At 36.2% G+C, this 12765-nt stretch overlaps 1 protein-coding gene across 1 annotated transcript; it reads right to left on the bottom strand.

The window, feature by feature from the left end:
* Window positions 1-1859: 1859 nt before the first annotated feature.
* Window positions 1860-9664, bottom strand: csnk2b (casein kinase 2, beta polypeptide). Its single transcript, XM_030147382.1, has 7 exons — window positions 9531-9664; window positions 8922-9003; window positions 7705-7807; window positions 6676-6791; window positions 5073-5148; window positions 4604-4793; window positions 1860-2765 (listed from the first exon to the last, which is right to left on the bottom strand). The coding sequence occupies exons 2-7, from the start codon at window positions 8991-8993 to the stop codon at window positions 2675-2677; spliced, it is 648 nt and encodes a 215-aa protein (XP_030003242.1). The 5' UTR covers window positions 8994-9003; window positions 9531-9664; the 3' UTR covers window positions 1860-2674.
* Between the last annotated feature and the right edge of the window lie 3101 nt (window positions 9665-12765).

Below are 12765 nucleotides of genomic sequence, written 5' to 3' on the forward strand. Positions count from 1 at the left end.
TCGCACTTAGGTACTGATGCCGATGTGGTTTGACTCGCGCAGACAGCTGGAGGAGTGAACGTAAGGAATTTATGTTCTGTTTTTGTTACTATTTCTTCATTAGAGGAAGGATGAATCCATTTAATTCTGGAGTAGATGCGTAAAAAAAGGAAAGAGAGCTGGAATTTTCTCATTTCTTCTAACACTGATGGAATTACAGAGCTGTCAGGCCTTGGCAGAAGTATGTGCTGTCTTAAATGTCTGTACGGTTAGGATTCGTCTCAATTTTACCCTCCTTTAAAAGCAGAATCTTCATAAACAAACCCATCTGAAAGTGACTCAAAACCATCCTGGGGCCTGCTCAGACCTAACATCGAGTCGAACAAGCGTTTATTATGATCCAGATATGAATGAACGGCTCCGATAAAAAGGTCTGAATGCAGCAGAGACAAACCCACATCTATCAGACCACATCTAAAACTGGCCTGGGTCGCACGTGACCACATTCTTTCAGCACAAATTAATTTAAAAAAAAGATGACAAACTGGTTCTCAACTCTGCAGCACAATTACTTCAGTTAATTTGGATGGTTATGAAGGCATCGGCGACTTCCCAAAACCTCTGTCTTTATTTATCACATCTCAAAAACTAAGACTGATTTGATGACCTTTATCAAAAGAGTGAACTGAGGTAACAAAAAAAAAAAAGCCAATATCTCTGTACGTGGGCTACACTTAAGGACCATCTACCAAATGCAGCAAGCACATGTACATACTCATGTGGACACTTTGGCTTTGTCCAAACATCTGAAACTTCATGACGCCCACAGGGATACGGTATAAAACACCGAAGTGATTAGTTTTGGCTGTAACACACCGACAAATAAACCCAGTCTGTGTCCAAAATCATTCACTTATAATCCACTAAAAAGTGAGATTGTCATTTCAAAAGGCTGTTTGAATGTGTAGTGAGTATACTCTACGTAGTTCGCTCCAATCATCCCACTATGCATTGAAAGCAGCATCCACAGCACAGGTGTCAAACATGCGGCCCGGGGGCCAAATCCGGCCCGCCAAAGGGTCCGGTCCGGCCCCTGGGATGAATTTGTGAAACGCAAAAATTACACCGAAGATATTAATCATTTTAGTTCAGGTTCCCAATTTAATCTCAAGTGGGTCGGATCAGTAAAATACTATCAGAATAACCGATAAATACTCTCAACTCCAAATTTTTCTCTTTGTAAATGTAAAAATTTTCATGTTATTTTACTGTATTTACACTAAAATTATTATTTCACAAAAAATGTGAATAGCCTGAACAAATATGAACATTTGGAAGTGTCTGAAGTGCAAGTTTTCCAATATTCTGCCTGTTATTAGATGTTTGGTGTGTTTGTTGATCCACTGTGATCTGTAACTTGTAATTTACATGTGTAAATGATAAACTGAGACATAATATCGTTAAAATTGCACTTAGTTTTCTTAAGAAATTTCAGTTTGTTGATGATATTCCCATTATTTTAAAGCATAGTTGATAGATGTAAACATTTTGATCGCATAATTTTAGTTTTTTCGCTCTAAAACAGAGGAAAGTTTGGAGTTGACATCATTTATATATTATTATGTTATTATTTCACTGGTTCGGCCCACTTCAGATCAAATTTGGCTGAATCTGGCCCGTGGACTAAAATGAGTTTGACACCCCTGGTCCACAGTATGTCCACTTTTGTGTGAAATGTCACGTTTACAGATCTAATAATTATCATGATTCTACAGCGACATGACAGAAAGTATCCGAATTTTCTCTTTACCGCTCACTACTGAATGAAAAGACTGATAGTTTCTGATAGTCCCTGTGTGAGCTCCTTTGATTTCTTCTTCTTTTAATTAATTTCAGGCAGACCAGGATTCCTAAACCAATTAATTTTGCCTGTACATGCTCGTTAGATCTGTTCAGTAACTTTACCAGAGAACTGACAGGGAACTGTAACACTATCACAAAAAAACTTAGACCAAAATGAAACCAAATGATTGACACATGAATATGAAGGAAGAAAAAAACAAAAACAAAACAGTCCTAACTGTCTGTGCGAGTGGCGGCCTAAGTGGACATGCATGGGGGAGGGGCTGATGGGAAGTTGAGGCAGGGAGCTTCCAGTGACCACCACCTTTAACCAAACTGTGCCAAATACAGAAGAAACACAAAGCCAGAGGTGAAAACTGACACGTCTCAGTTTTCTGTGCAAAAACTCCTGCACGTAAGACCGCTCTCTACAGGGAAATCGTCCCGCTCGACGCCCACTGATACGACAATTTTCCTTATCAGCGAGTTGGGAGTGAACGGCAGCATTGTTCACCTTTCTCTTCCTTCACCTCCTGTGTTCTGCACTGATGAGTTTGGAAAGGTCCGTGCATGGAAGTGTGTGGCTGCGTTTGTGTGTGCATGTGTGTGTGTGTGTGTGTATATGTGTGTTTGTGGTGAAGGTCATGGCTGTGCATTTTTATGTCTCGCTCACACTCAAAAATCTTTGTTTTCATTTGCCCTAATCTAAAACAAAATAATACAGTCTTCAAAGTGGGGAGGGGGCACCTGAAGAGCTTTGTAAAATGCAGGTGACCTCTCCCCTTCTGACAAATCTTCTTTCCTGACTTCTTCCTCATCTTCTTCCTCCTCCTCCTCCTCCGTCCTGGACGATCTAGCGGATGGCCTTCACGGGGCTCTTGAAGCTGGAAGCTGCTTGGAGCTGCAGCTGATACGCCATCGGGTGGATCTTAAACCCGTACAGCCTGAGAAGAATATTCAAATATTAATATTAGAGAAGCCACAATAAAGACCTGTACTGTTTAACAAATATTAACTCTGAATACAGCTGACAACACAACATAAACATCCATGGTGGAACAGATGAGGCTGTTTGCACTGTGATCAGTCATCTGTTTGCTTTCAGGGAGAAGACGCGGATGTGTGAACTTCTCCGTCATCTAAAGCCGACTCCTACTAATGCATAGGGATTTTACTGCTGCAAACAGTCGTCACAGCGTAAACTGATGGGACGCAACTAACGGATTAAGGACAGGCTTGAACAACAACAAATTAAGACTGTTTCACGATTATGAATGCAGCTTACACAGTTACTTTAAGTCTCCACAGCTGAAAAAGGAAGGAGTCCAAGAATAACACTGATGACTTTGTTTTCCTGACTTCCTATGTGACTGTGATTCCTCCTGGTTTAAGCATTTTCTTCAACAAAATATAGCACATTTTATTTTTCAACATACAACCTAACACTAACTGTGCTGATCTGTGTTGCTGCAGTTTTGTTTGATCAAAATACACTGAAAGAACTCCAACTTAATAACAAGTGTTTAAGCCATAACCAAATTGTGTTTTAAATACATTACAAAATTTTAAGACTTTAAATATCACATTTCTGGATTTTATACTTCTATTATGAACTTATAAAAACTAGAGAAAATGTCAGCTGATTTTAGATAAGCCACATTTATTCAGCCCAACCAATATCTTTCTGATGATTACTTGGATGCTAAAGAAAATGATCTGGTAAAATGTGTGTAATTGCCCTGAAGTTTTGAACAATTTGTTTTTTGTTTTTGAAACTTTCAGTCTCATGGAGATGTTTAGTGATCCTGAAATATTATAAGATCTCTCACAAAACCGTTATCAGACACAGACCTGTCTGTTTGTGTCCTTTAACTCATTACATCAGCTAAGAGATAAATGTGCATGAAAAGAACCTATTAATTATAACCAAACAGAAAGGGTTGTGTCATGGTTTATTAAGTCAAAGTATTTTCCCACGGAATAAGTGATCTAAGTTTACACCACCCCTCTGAACCACAGGGTTCATACAGGTTTCTACAAATTAAAATTAAGACTTTTTAAGACCTTTGTAAGACTACTTACAACAGAATTTAATATGTATTTCACAGCCATACTGGCAAAAATTCGTGACTCCTAGAATTTAGGAAAATAATTTATTTACTCCAGTGTCTTGATTCCCACTGTTCCGAGTCATTTCTCACCAGGGACTGTAAAGTTGGCGATACTTGGTTCCTAATTTCAATATAAATTGTCGGGTTGGAACGGGTGGAACGGAATCGACTAACGTTACTTTCTTTCCAACTTGGACATTTAACAGACACATTCAAACACAATACAGCAAGTTTATGGCAACCTAACAAATTTAATACCTTTTAAAGACTTTTTTTAAGGTATTAAATGCAGATTTGTAAACTCAAGACTTTTTAAGACCCCGTGGGAACCCTGTAACCAGACTCAAATGTCCTAGATTAAGGTAGTCACTGTTATACTGATCAGACAAAATCAGAGTTGACTATTTTTTGATTACAAAGCTATTTTTTTTGTTTATATTCTCTAAAAAGCCTTAAGTGATGTTTTCAAATGGCTTGTTTACACCAACCGGCAGTCAATAAAGAAGAGATATTTGTACCCATAAGAGCAGATTATGAACATTAGCCAATCAATATCATGCTGAGTGTGTTCGGGAACATCATGATTGCAGGTTTTTTATTCCGCTCTAACGGGAGCATTAACTCATCTGCTGTAGTTGCTGTCTTGACTCAGATCGATCTGTTGTACTAACCGTGGCACAAACTGATTGGCGGGCCGCTTGGGCCTGTACTCAGGGTGAACCATGAAGAGCATGTGGGGGAAACCAGTGCCGAAATAGGCTCCATCTGTGTGGTGGTGCCTGGAGGACTTAGGTGTGTAAACATCCATGCACTTAGGGCAGTAGAGCTTCACCATGGCTTCTCCTGGGATGTCCGACAGACCTGAGGAGGAAGAAAGAGACACACAAACATGAGGGCTTATCACAGAAACTACTTTACATAACTACAACCACTGAGGCAGCACTCACTTATGCCCCATCACTGACTGTACAATGAAAATATTTAGTTGTTCCTACATGGAATATTCACTCCACATCCTTTTTACCATCCACTTTTACTTTATTCAGATTTCAACACCAACAAAAAAACATAAATAGGAATAAGACACTTGTTTTCTGCCTCTCCAGCTCTCTAAGTATGAAAAACAGTTTTTTCACTCACCAATAGGAAGCATAGGCTGATTCTCACAATAGACCCGAGGGCAATAACCAAAGTCTCCTTGCTGATACTTCTCCAACTATAAGCAGAAATGAAGACACAAAGAGAAGAAATATTTTAGAGATACTTTGGTGTTTGTTCAACCAGGTTTCCTACATTATTTACATTTTCAAATTCCATTTTTGCACATTATAGGAGACAGAGCTTTTCACTCAGCAGCACCACAGCTCTGAAATATTCTCCCTGAGCTTCAAAAATCTCTTAAAAATGTTCTGCTTTTGTGTTTTTATTGTTTTAATTGTGTCTTATTGTTTTGTTGTTTCACTGTGCTTTTTTACACCCGTCTTTTAGCACAGTAAGATTTGTCCATCACAAATGTAAAGTGTTGCAAATAAAAGTAATATTATTATTATCATTTTCCATCTTTAAACACACCTGAGATATTCCTCTGTATAGTAACAGAATGTACAAACTTAAATCACAAAGTAGTAAACCCATGGACTCAACCTTATAGTTGACAAAAATCCCATATAATAGGATGAATTCTGTGTTTTTTTGTTGTAACTTTTATTTTAATACTTGTTCTAAACTTGCTCCCAGATTGTTGAAAAGTGTCAATGTTGAACTGAACAGAATAAGGCTACGACAGTCTTACAGGCCTAATAATACACCAAACACACATGCATTTTTAGAGGATTTATTTAGTGGATTTCATTTTATTTTTTTCCTTTTGGTTATGGGCTTTTATTTATTGATCGTATTATTGATTTTTATTGATTTGATGATTTTATGTATCCATATGTCTCTTAAGGTTTCCTTTCTTTATTGATCATTGCTGTAAGCATGTGATAAAGCTTCACATGAATTACTCATTTGGGATAAAATTACAGTAGGATGTACTTGCACCTGAATGATGTGATAAAATAATGACATAATTTCCTTATTGATTTGATAGCAGGAGTTGAGTTGCTTGTATTACATATTTAAAATCCCATTCTTTGTTTAGTTTGTCCTTCTTGTGAGAAGAATACAGCTCTGGATTTGTGTATGTGTGATTGGTCACTCAGTGCCATAAAAAGCACCACTTGGCATGAATGCAAATGTAACAGAAAGTGATCCTGGGTTTGTTGAACTTGCTCTGTGATACAGGCCCTATTTCTAAGTTAACAATCAGAGGTGTTACAATGTGTTGCCTCTGGAGAAGAACAGAATAGAGGTAATGAAGAACTTGAGACCAAGCATAAAGATCGTGAGAACAAAAACAATTCAAGTCTCTCTCCATAGAAATCAGTGGATTGTAGGTATTATAATTGTAGACAAATGAGACACTTGATGACATAGAAATGGACGTAGCTAAGGTCAACATACAACAGTCTCCAATACAAATTGCACATGAGCGCACAAGCATTCATCAACCTTTTATTCTGAACCTACGAAAATTCCTTCGAAATGAAGTTGCCATCTTTAACACTACGACAGCAGTATTTAATTTGAACATCATGGCCTATAAATCATTTTACACTCTGTCATGAAAAACACAAGTTTACTGCAACATCTATTTAATGCAAACAGGGATGACAGATTCTGCTGATGCAGCTGGACCTACCATCTGTGCAATGCCTCGGTTAGTGAGGATGTAGCGTGCGTGGATGAGGCCGTACAGCATCTCAGCTGCCTGCTCTATCAGGTCGCTCTGATTGGGATTGTCCTCCAGCTCCTCATCTAAAGACAGAAACCACACAGAGGAGCACGTTAGTGTTCACTTTGCTTCAAGGCTTACAAATGCTTCAAAAGGGACAGGGAGTTCCAAAAAGATAACCAGAGTGTGTCATTGTTTTTTTTTCCATGAGGAAGAATAGTGTTCAAGGTGTGACACATCAGAGAAACTTTTAATGTGCACAAGAATAAAGACAAAAGCCTGACAAATTCTGAAGCAGCTGAAAAGATCCTACAAACCGATCACCCACTGAGCAGCGTTAAAACAGAGGAATGCCTAGATCAAATGGCCAAGTTCATGTTCATTTACTAAATAACTGAACTTATTAATGACAACTATCTAAATGAAACACAAACCACTGTTTTCATCTGTACAGACTTCCCTCAAAACAATCATAGAAGTACTTTAGGGGTGTCTAGAGGTGTTAGGTCCCTTTTATCTAAACTTATGTCTACTTTTTGGAGAAATCATCTTAAACGACTTCTTATTTGGGTAGTACAAAGATTAGTAGCACATGCAAAGGCAGGTTTATATAGAATTGCATTTGTAGATCTACATTAAATGAATATCAGAGTGAGTCTGGTTGATCCAGATTTGGCCAAACAGTAAATTAAAGTATAAAGTAAAAGTTAGAAAAGGAATAAAGACTTTTTTTAACTTCAAAAATACAGAAAAACACAGAAGAGCTTGACTCAAATGAACAAAAAACTGAAATGAGGTAATGAAAGTAGGTCTACTATTTGTGGCAACTACAAACTCAAAAATTTAAGACAGCATAATGACTTATGGACCTAACATTAAATTAAATACACTTTAAGACTTTATAACCTACAGACACACTGACTTTGTACACAGCATTCACACAACATGAATGATTTGTACTACTCTAAAATCAAGATTGTGGAAGTATCAGCAGACCTGGTTCGAGGTCCAGGATCATGTCCAGGGCCTGGCGGTAGTGAGGAACCTGCTCATTGAGCCCCGTCAGGTTGAACTTATCTTGGATATAATCTTCATCCACCTGTCAAAGAAAAAGAGATGTTGTGAGTAATAAAATATGTGAGGGATTCAGAGTCGGTGAAGTGTGAAACATTCACATACCTATTTTTGTATCTAAAGAATCATTTACTTTGTTATTGTATTCATCTTCTTCATACTGGCAGGGAGGTAAATAGGAGTGGAAATGTAGTCACATGGTAGATGTGCATCAGTATAAACAAGAAGATGTTAACAGCAATCAAAAACTGGCTCAAACTGCATGTGGTCTTGTGATTACTGTTTGAGGACAGAATTATCTGGAAACTCATCTAGGTGTTCAAGGATGCAGATGTCTATTAGTGTACTATAATTTCCCTTTTAGTTCAGCGTTGTATTATTCCACCACACCTATGTGACAAATATCATTTACTCCACTACATTTGTCTGAGATCTTCCCTTACTTTTTAGCTCACAGTGTTTGTTTCCCTTCCTGTCCATGTATCTCCAAATGTGTTGCTTAGAATGTTGATTTTCAATGTGTGATGAATGATAAGTTGCTTTATGGATTCACAAATGTACCCTTCTATGAAAAGGTACATAAATTCTTTAAAACATGCTTGAATTTGTTGGAAAATACAATATCACAAAGTTTAACACATGCACAATTTACTTTTAAATGCTAAAGGAAGCACTGCTGTAAATCTAACCACCCAACAGTGCATGAAGCCGTAAAATGAGTGTAACGGGTACAGCAGTAAATGTAACACACTTTAATGCAGCATTGGCATATGTTATAATAAAAACAGTGAGAGGAACCATCTTACATCAATATGGCTACTTTCGCTTTTAATACTTAAAAAACCTTCTCATAACACTTGGATACTTTGACAGATTTTATAGGATGGACAATGCTTACAGTGTGGTATCAGTGCATTAACTTTAAAGGAAAGATTCAAGGACTTCTTCCATTCCTGTAAATATTTATGTACATGTATTTAAAGCCTGATCTGGATTATGTTTCTATGTTAAAAAAAAAAAAAAAAAAAGGCATCAAGGACACCAAAACAGAGTACACACACCATCAGACTCGTTCCTTTGTAGTGCAATATAAAGGTGTTTGATGATCAGTGTACACAACCAGTTGATGGTAAACCTACCTCACAGAAAAATTCGTTCCCCCTCAGCCCACAGAACCAGGAGATCCATGACACTTCCTCTGAACTGCTCATCTCTGAAGGCCTGTAAATAAGCGTTAAACAATTATTTAAACATCACTGAATAGTATAAATGGACTGTATCCGTGAATCACGAAGCTAACTTTGTCCACAAATACTTTGAGTTAAGAATGCAAACCTTTAGCTCAATATATCCTACTCAGGGTAAGTTGTTAAACATATTGTGAAATCTACCTGCATTGAGATACACTACATCACCACGAAGGCTAAGCTAATTTAGCTAACATAGTTTTTAGCTTCCCAATACCAATGGCTTCACAAATCTGTCTCTGACAACCAAAATCAAACACTTAAACCTCCCCATATTCTGACTCAATCTAAAATTTGTACAAGTCAAACAGGTTGGTAAATAGCTAACATACCCGGCACATTAGCTCGCTAAGCTAACATCGGGCTAGCGGCTAAAGCTCAAAATTCAATATGGCGCATCGTTAGAAAAAAGGCCACCTGCAGATAAACTCTTTAGGTTTCTGTTTGGGTTTGGAGTTAGACCATCTTAATACAGTTATGGGAGTAATCAAAACAGCCTACCTGCTTTAAATTTTTACGCCGCGGTAAAATCCGACAGGCAAATTTTAGCAATCTCACGGTAGTAAATAAGATGGACACCACCTCCCAGTTCACCCTCTAGGTTAGGGTCTTCTTCTGGGTCCTCATAGGCTTGTCAGTAGGACACGCGACCGGTGGTGCGCTGCTGCCACCCTCCGGCAGAGTTTAATACTACATGTTCGTTTATAATAATAATAATAATAATAATAATAATAATAATAATAATAATAATAATAAATTGCATTTATAAAGCACTTTTCATTCAACAGAATCTCAAAGTGCTACAGAGAAAAGACAGTCCAATAAAAAATAAAAGAATAAAAATAAAAAATAAAAATACTGCATCAGGAATAAAAGACTAGGCGAATAAAACAGAGGTTACAATGCTGTTTGATGTGTTTCAAACACCCTTCACATTTTATCCACTTAACAGTTGTTGCTTTAATGTTAAATACTTTATTAAAGCCTGTAACCACATAAAAATAATGCTTAGTTGTTATCTTTGACTATGAAAAACACTAACTTTTCAATCTTACATTTCAGATCAGTGATGGTTTATAGCAGGGGTGTCAAACTCCTTTTCCTTCAGGGGCCAAATTCAGCCCAATTTGATCTCCAGCGGGCCGGACCAGTAAAATAATGACATAATAACCTATAAATAATGACAACTCCAAATTTTTCAGTGCAAAAAATAACATTAAATGATGAAACTATTTCTATACAAAACAAAAAAGATGTGGATAACTGGGGAAAAAAAGAAATTTCTGAAGAAAAGTAAGTACAGTTTTATCAATATTATGCCTCAACTTATGATTTATACATGTGTGTTACAGATCAGATCTACCAAGACACAAAACAGGCAGAATATTGTTAAAATTACACTTATTTTTCTTTAGACATTTCAGGTTGTTCATATTTGTTTTATCCTCTTAACAGTCATTGTTTTAATGTTCAATTTGTTATTAAAGCCTGTAACCACATAAAAATAATGCTGAGTTGTTATCTTTGACTATGAAAAACACTAACTTTTACATCTTATATTTTAGATCAGTGATGGTTTATTGCAGGGGTGTCAAACTCATTTTCTTTCAGGGGCCAAATTCAGCCCAATTTGATGTCCAGTGGGCCAAACCAGTAAAATAATAGCATAATAACCTATAAATAATGATAACTCCAAATTTTTTACTGCAAAAATAACATTAAATGATGAAACTATTTCTATCCAAAACAAAAAAGATGTGAATAACTGGGGGAAAAAAATAAATTTCTGAAGAAAAATAAGTGCAATTTTATCAATATTATGCCACAACTTATGATTTATACATGTGCGTTACAGATCAGATCTACCAAGGCACAAAACAGGCAGAATATTGTTAAAATTACACTTATTTTTCTTTAGACATTTCAGGTTTTTCATATTTGTTTAGGTTATTGACATTTTATTATTAAAGGATATCAGAATTTAATGTTCAGAGGAAAAATTGGTGTTGCCATTATTTAGAGGCGTGATGTCATTATTTTTTTCACATTAAACCAAGAACAAAAATTGGAGTCATTATTTTCAGGTTATTACGCTGTTATTTTTGAGTTTGATGCCCTTGACTGTTAATATCTTCAGGATAATTTTTGCATTTTGCACTTTGTAAATTCATCTTGTGGGCCAGATTGGAACATTTGGCGGGCCGGTTTCGGCCCCTGGGCCGCATGTTTGACACCTTTGGTTTATAGGAATATTTGTCATGCTTAGAAAATGCATGAAGATACACATTAGTCTGACCTGCATTAAAGAGTCAGTCTATTTATAGGTCAGATTTTCTAGTCTCCTAAAATGTTTCTTAGTCTTTCATTTGCAGACTGAAACGCTTTGCTTCAGAGGGCTACCACATTAATACAAAAACATCAACAATAATAATAAGAACAATAAGAATGAACATCTACCTAATTTAAGCTGTAGTGAAAAAAAGTCTTAATGAGTCCTTAGAAAACATCTAAATCATGCAATTTGGCTATATATACAGAGCATGTTTACAAACTAAAAATAAAGCATATGCAAATTTGTATTAAAATAAAAAAAAAAAAAAATCAATATATTCTCTTTCATTTCTTATTTTAGACAGCTCACCTCTGAAGTTGTGTCTAAAACAGGACAAAAATAAGTATCATTAAGCCAGTCTTGACTGGACTAAACAAGCACTTTTTTTTTTTTTTTTTTGGCTATGCTGTATTGTAAAACGACTTAGAAATGTTGCAGTGTTTTTAACTTAAACAAATAAATGGCCTTAAAAACCGAAACTAAAATGGACAAGTCAGTGTAGACATTTATACAGATTGAAGTAACAGCATGAATTGCACAGTGTTGTGTATGTAGGTCAACTGTTAAAATTTAACATGACATCAGTAATACGATGAGTTATAACCAAAGTTTCCTTGAACACAGCAAAATATCTTCTTTCTTGTCTTATCTCAAACAAAAAAGGTCAGTAGTTATATTAGTAGATTTTTCTTTGGCTCTACCCTTGTACGGTTTTGGTAATGACCATTTTCTCACCATTGTGACATAAATATACCACTACTTGCCGTGTACTTCTGTCTTCAGACGGTGTAGTTATGCAGTCCGTTCTGCTTTTAAACAGACACAGGGTGTTTACGTAACCAACACAATCAGGATAGAAGCATTTGTCTCCATCTACTTTAAGATCTTTTACACATTTTAACCAGTCTCAACAGAAAAAAAGCACGTGATCCAAAAATATAATAGATCTGTACAGTTCAGTGACAGTGTAAGAGTATAGACAAACAAATCTCTAGACCTGAGGAATTTCCATGGATATTCGTCGCCACAACAGTTCATTTCCTGCTGGAAAAAGTCAAAGTATCTGCTGTTGAGTTGTTTATCAGTTCTTTCTTTCCCAATGAAATCTTTCTTAACTTTCTATAGCTTTTGTTTTGTAAGTAAACATCAAAATCAGACTTCTGAAACGTTTTGTTACTGCTTACTATTGTTCCAAAATTGCCTGAGATTAAAAATATTGTTTCGGTTATGAATAAATTGTACACTTCGGAGTTTCAGAGTCTCAACTTTTGATGATTACTGTCTGTATAAAAGCAGGCTACACCATCTGAAACATCATTTCAGAACACAATCCAATGAAGGAACCAGTATATTATTGTGAAACTGTATATACATAACAAAAAAAATCCAGTTTTTCTACTTGAG

The sequence above is a fragment of the Sphaeramia orbicularis genome, chromosome 11, assembly GCF_902148855.1.
Source record: "Sphaeramia orbicularis chromosome 11, fSphaOr1.1, whole genome shotgun sequence".
Taxonomy (NCBI): Eukaryota; Metazoa; Chordata; class Actinopteri; order Kurtiformes; family Apogonidae; genus Sphaeramia; species Sphaeramia orbicularis.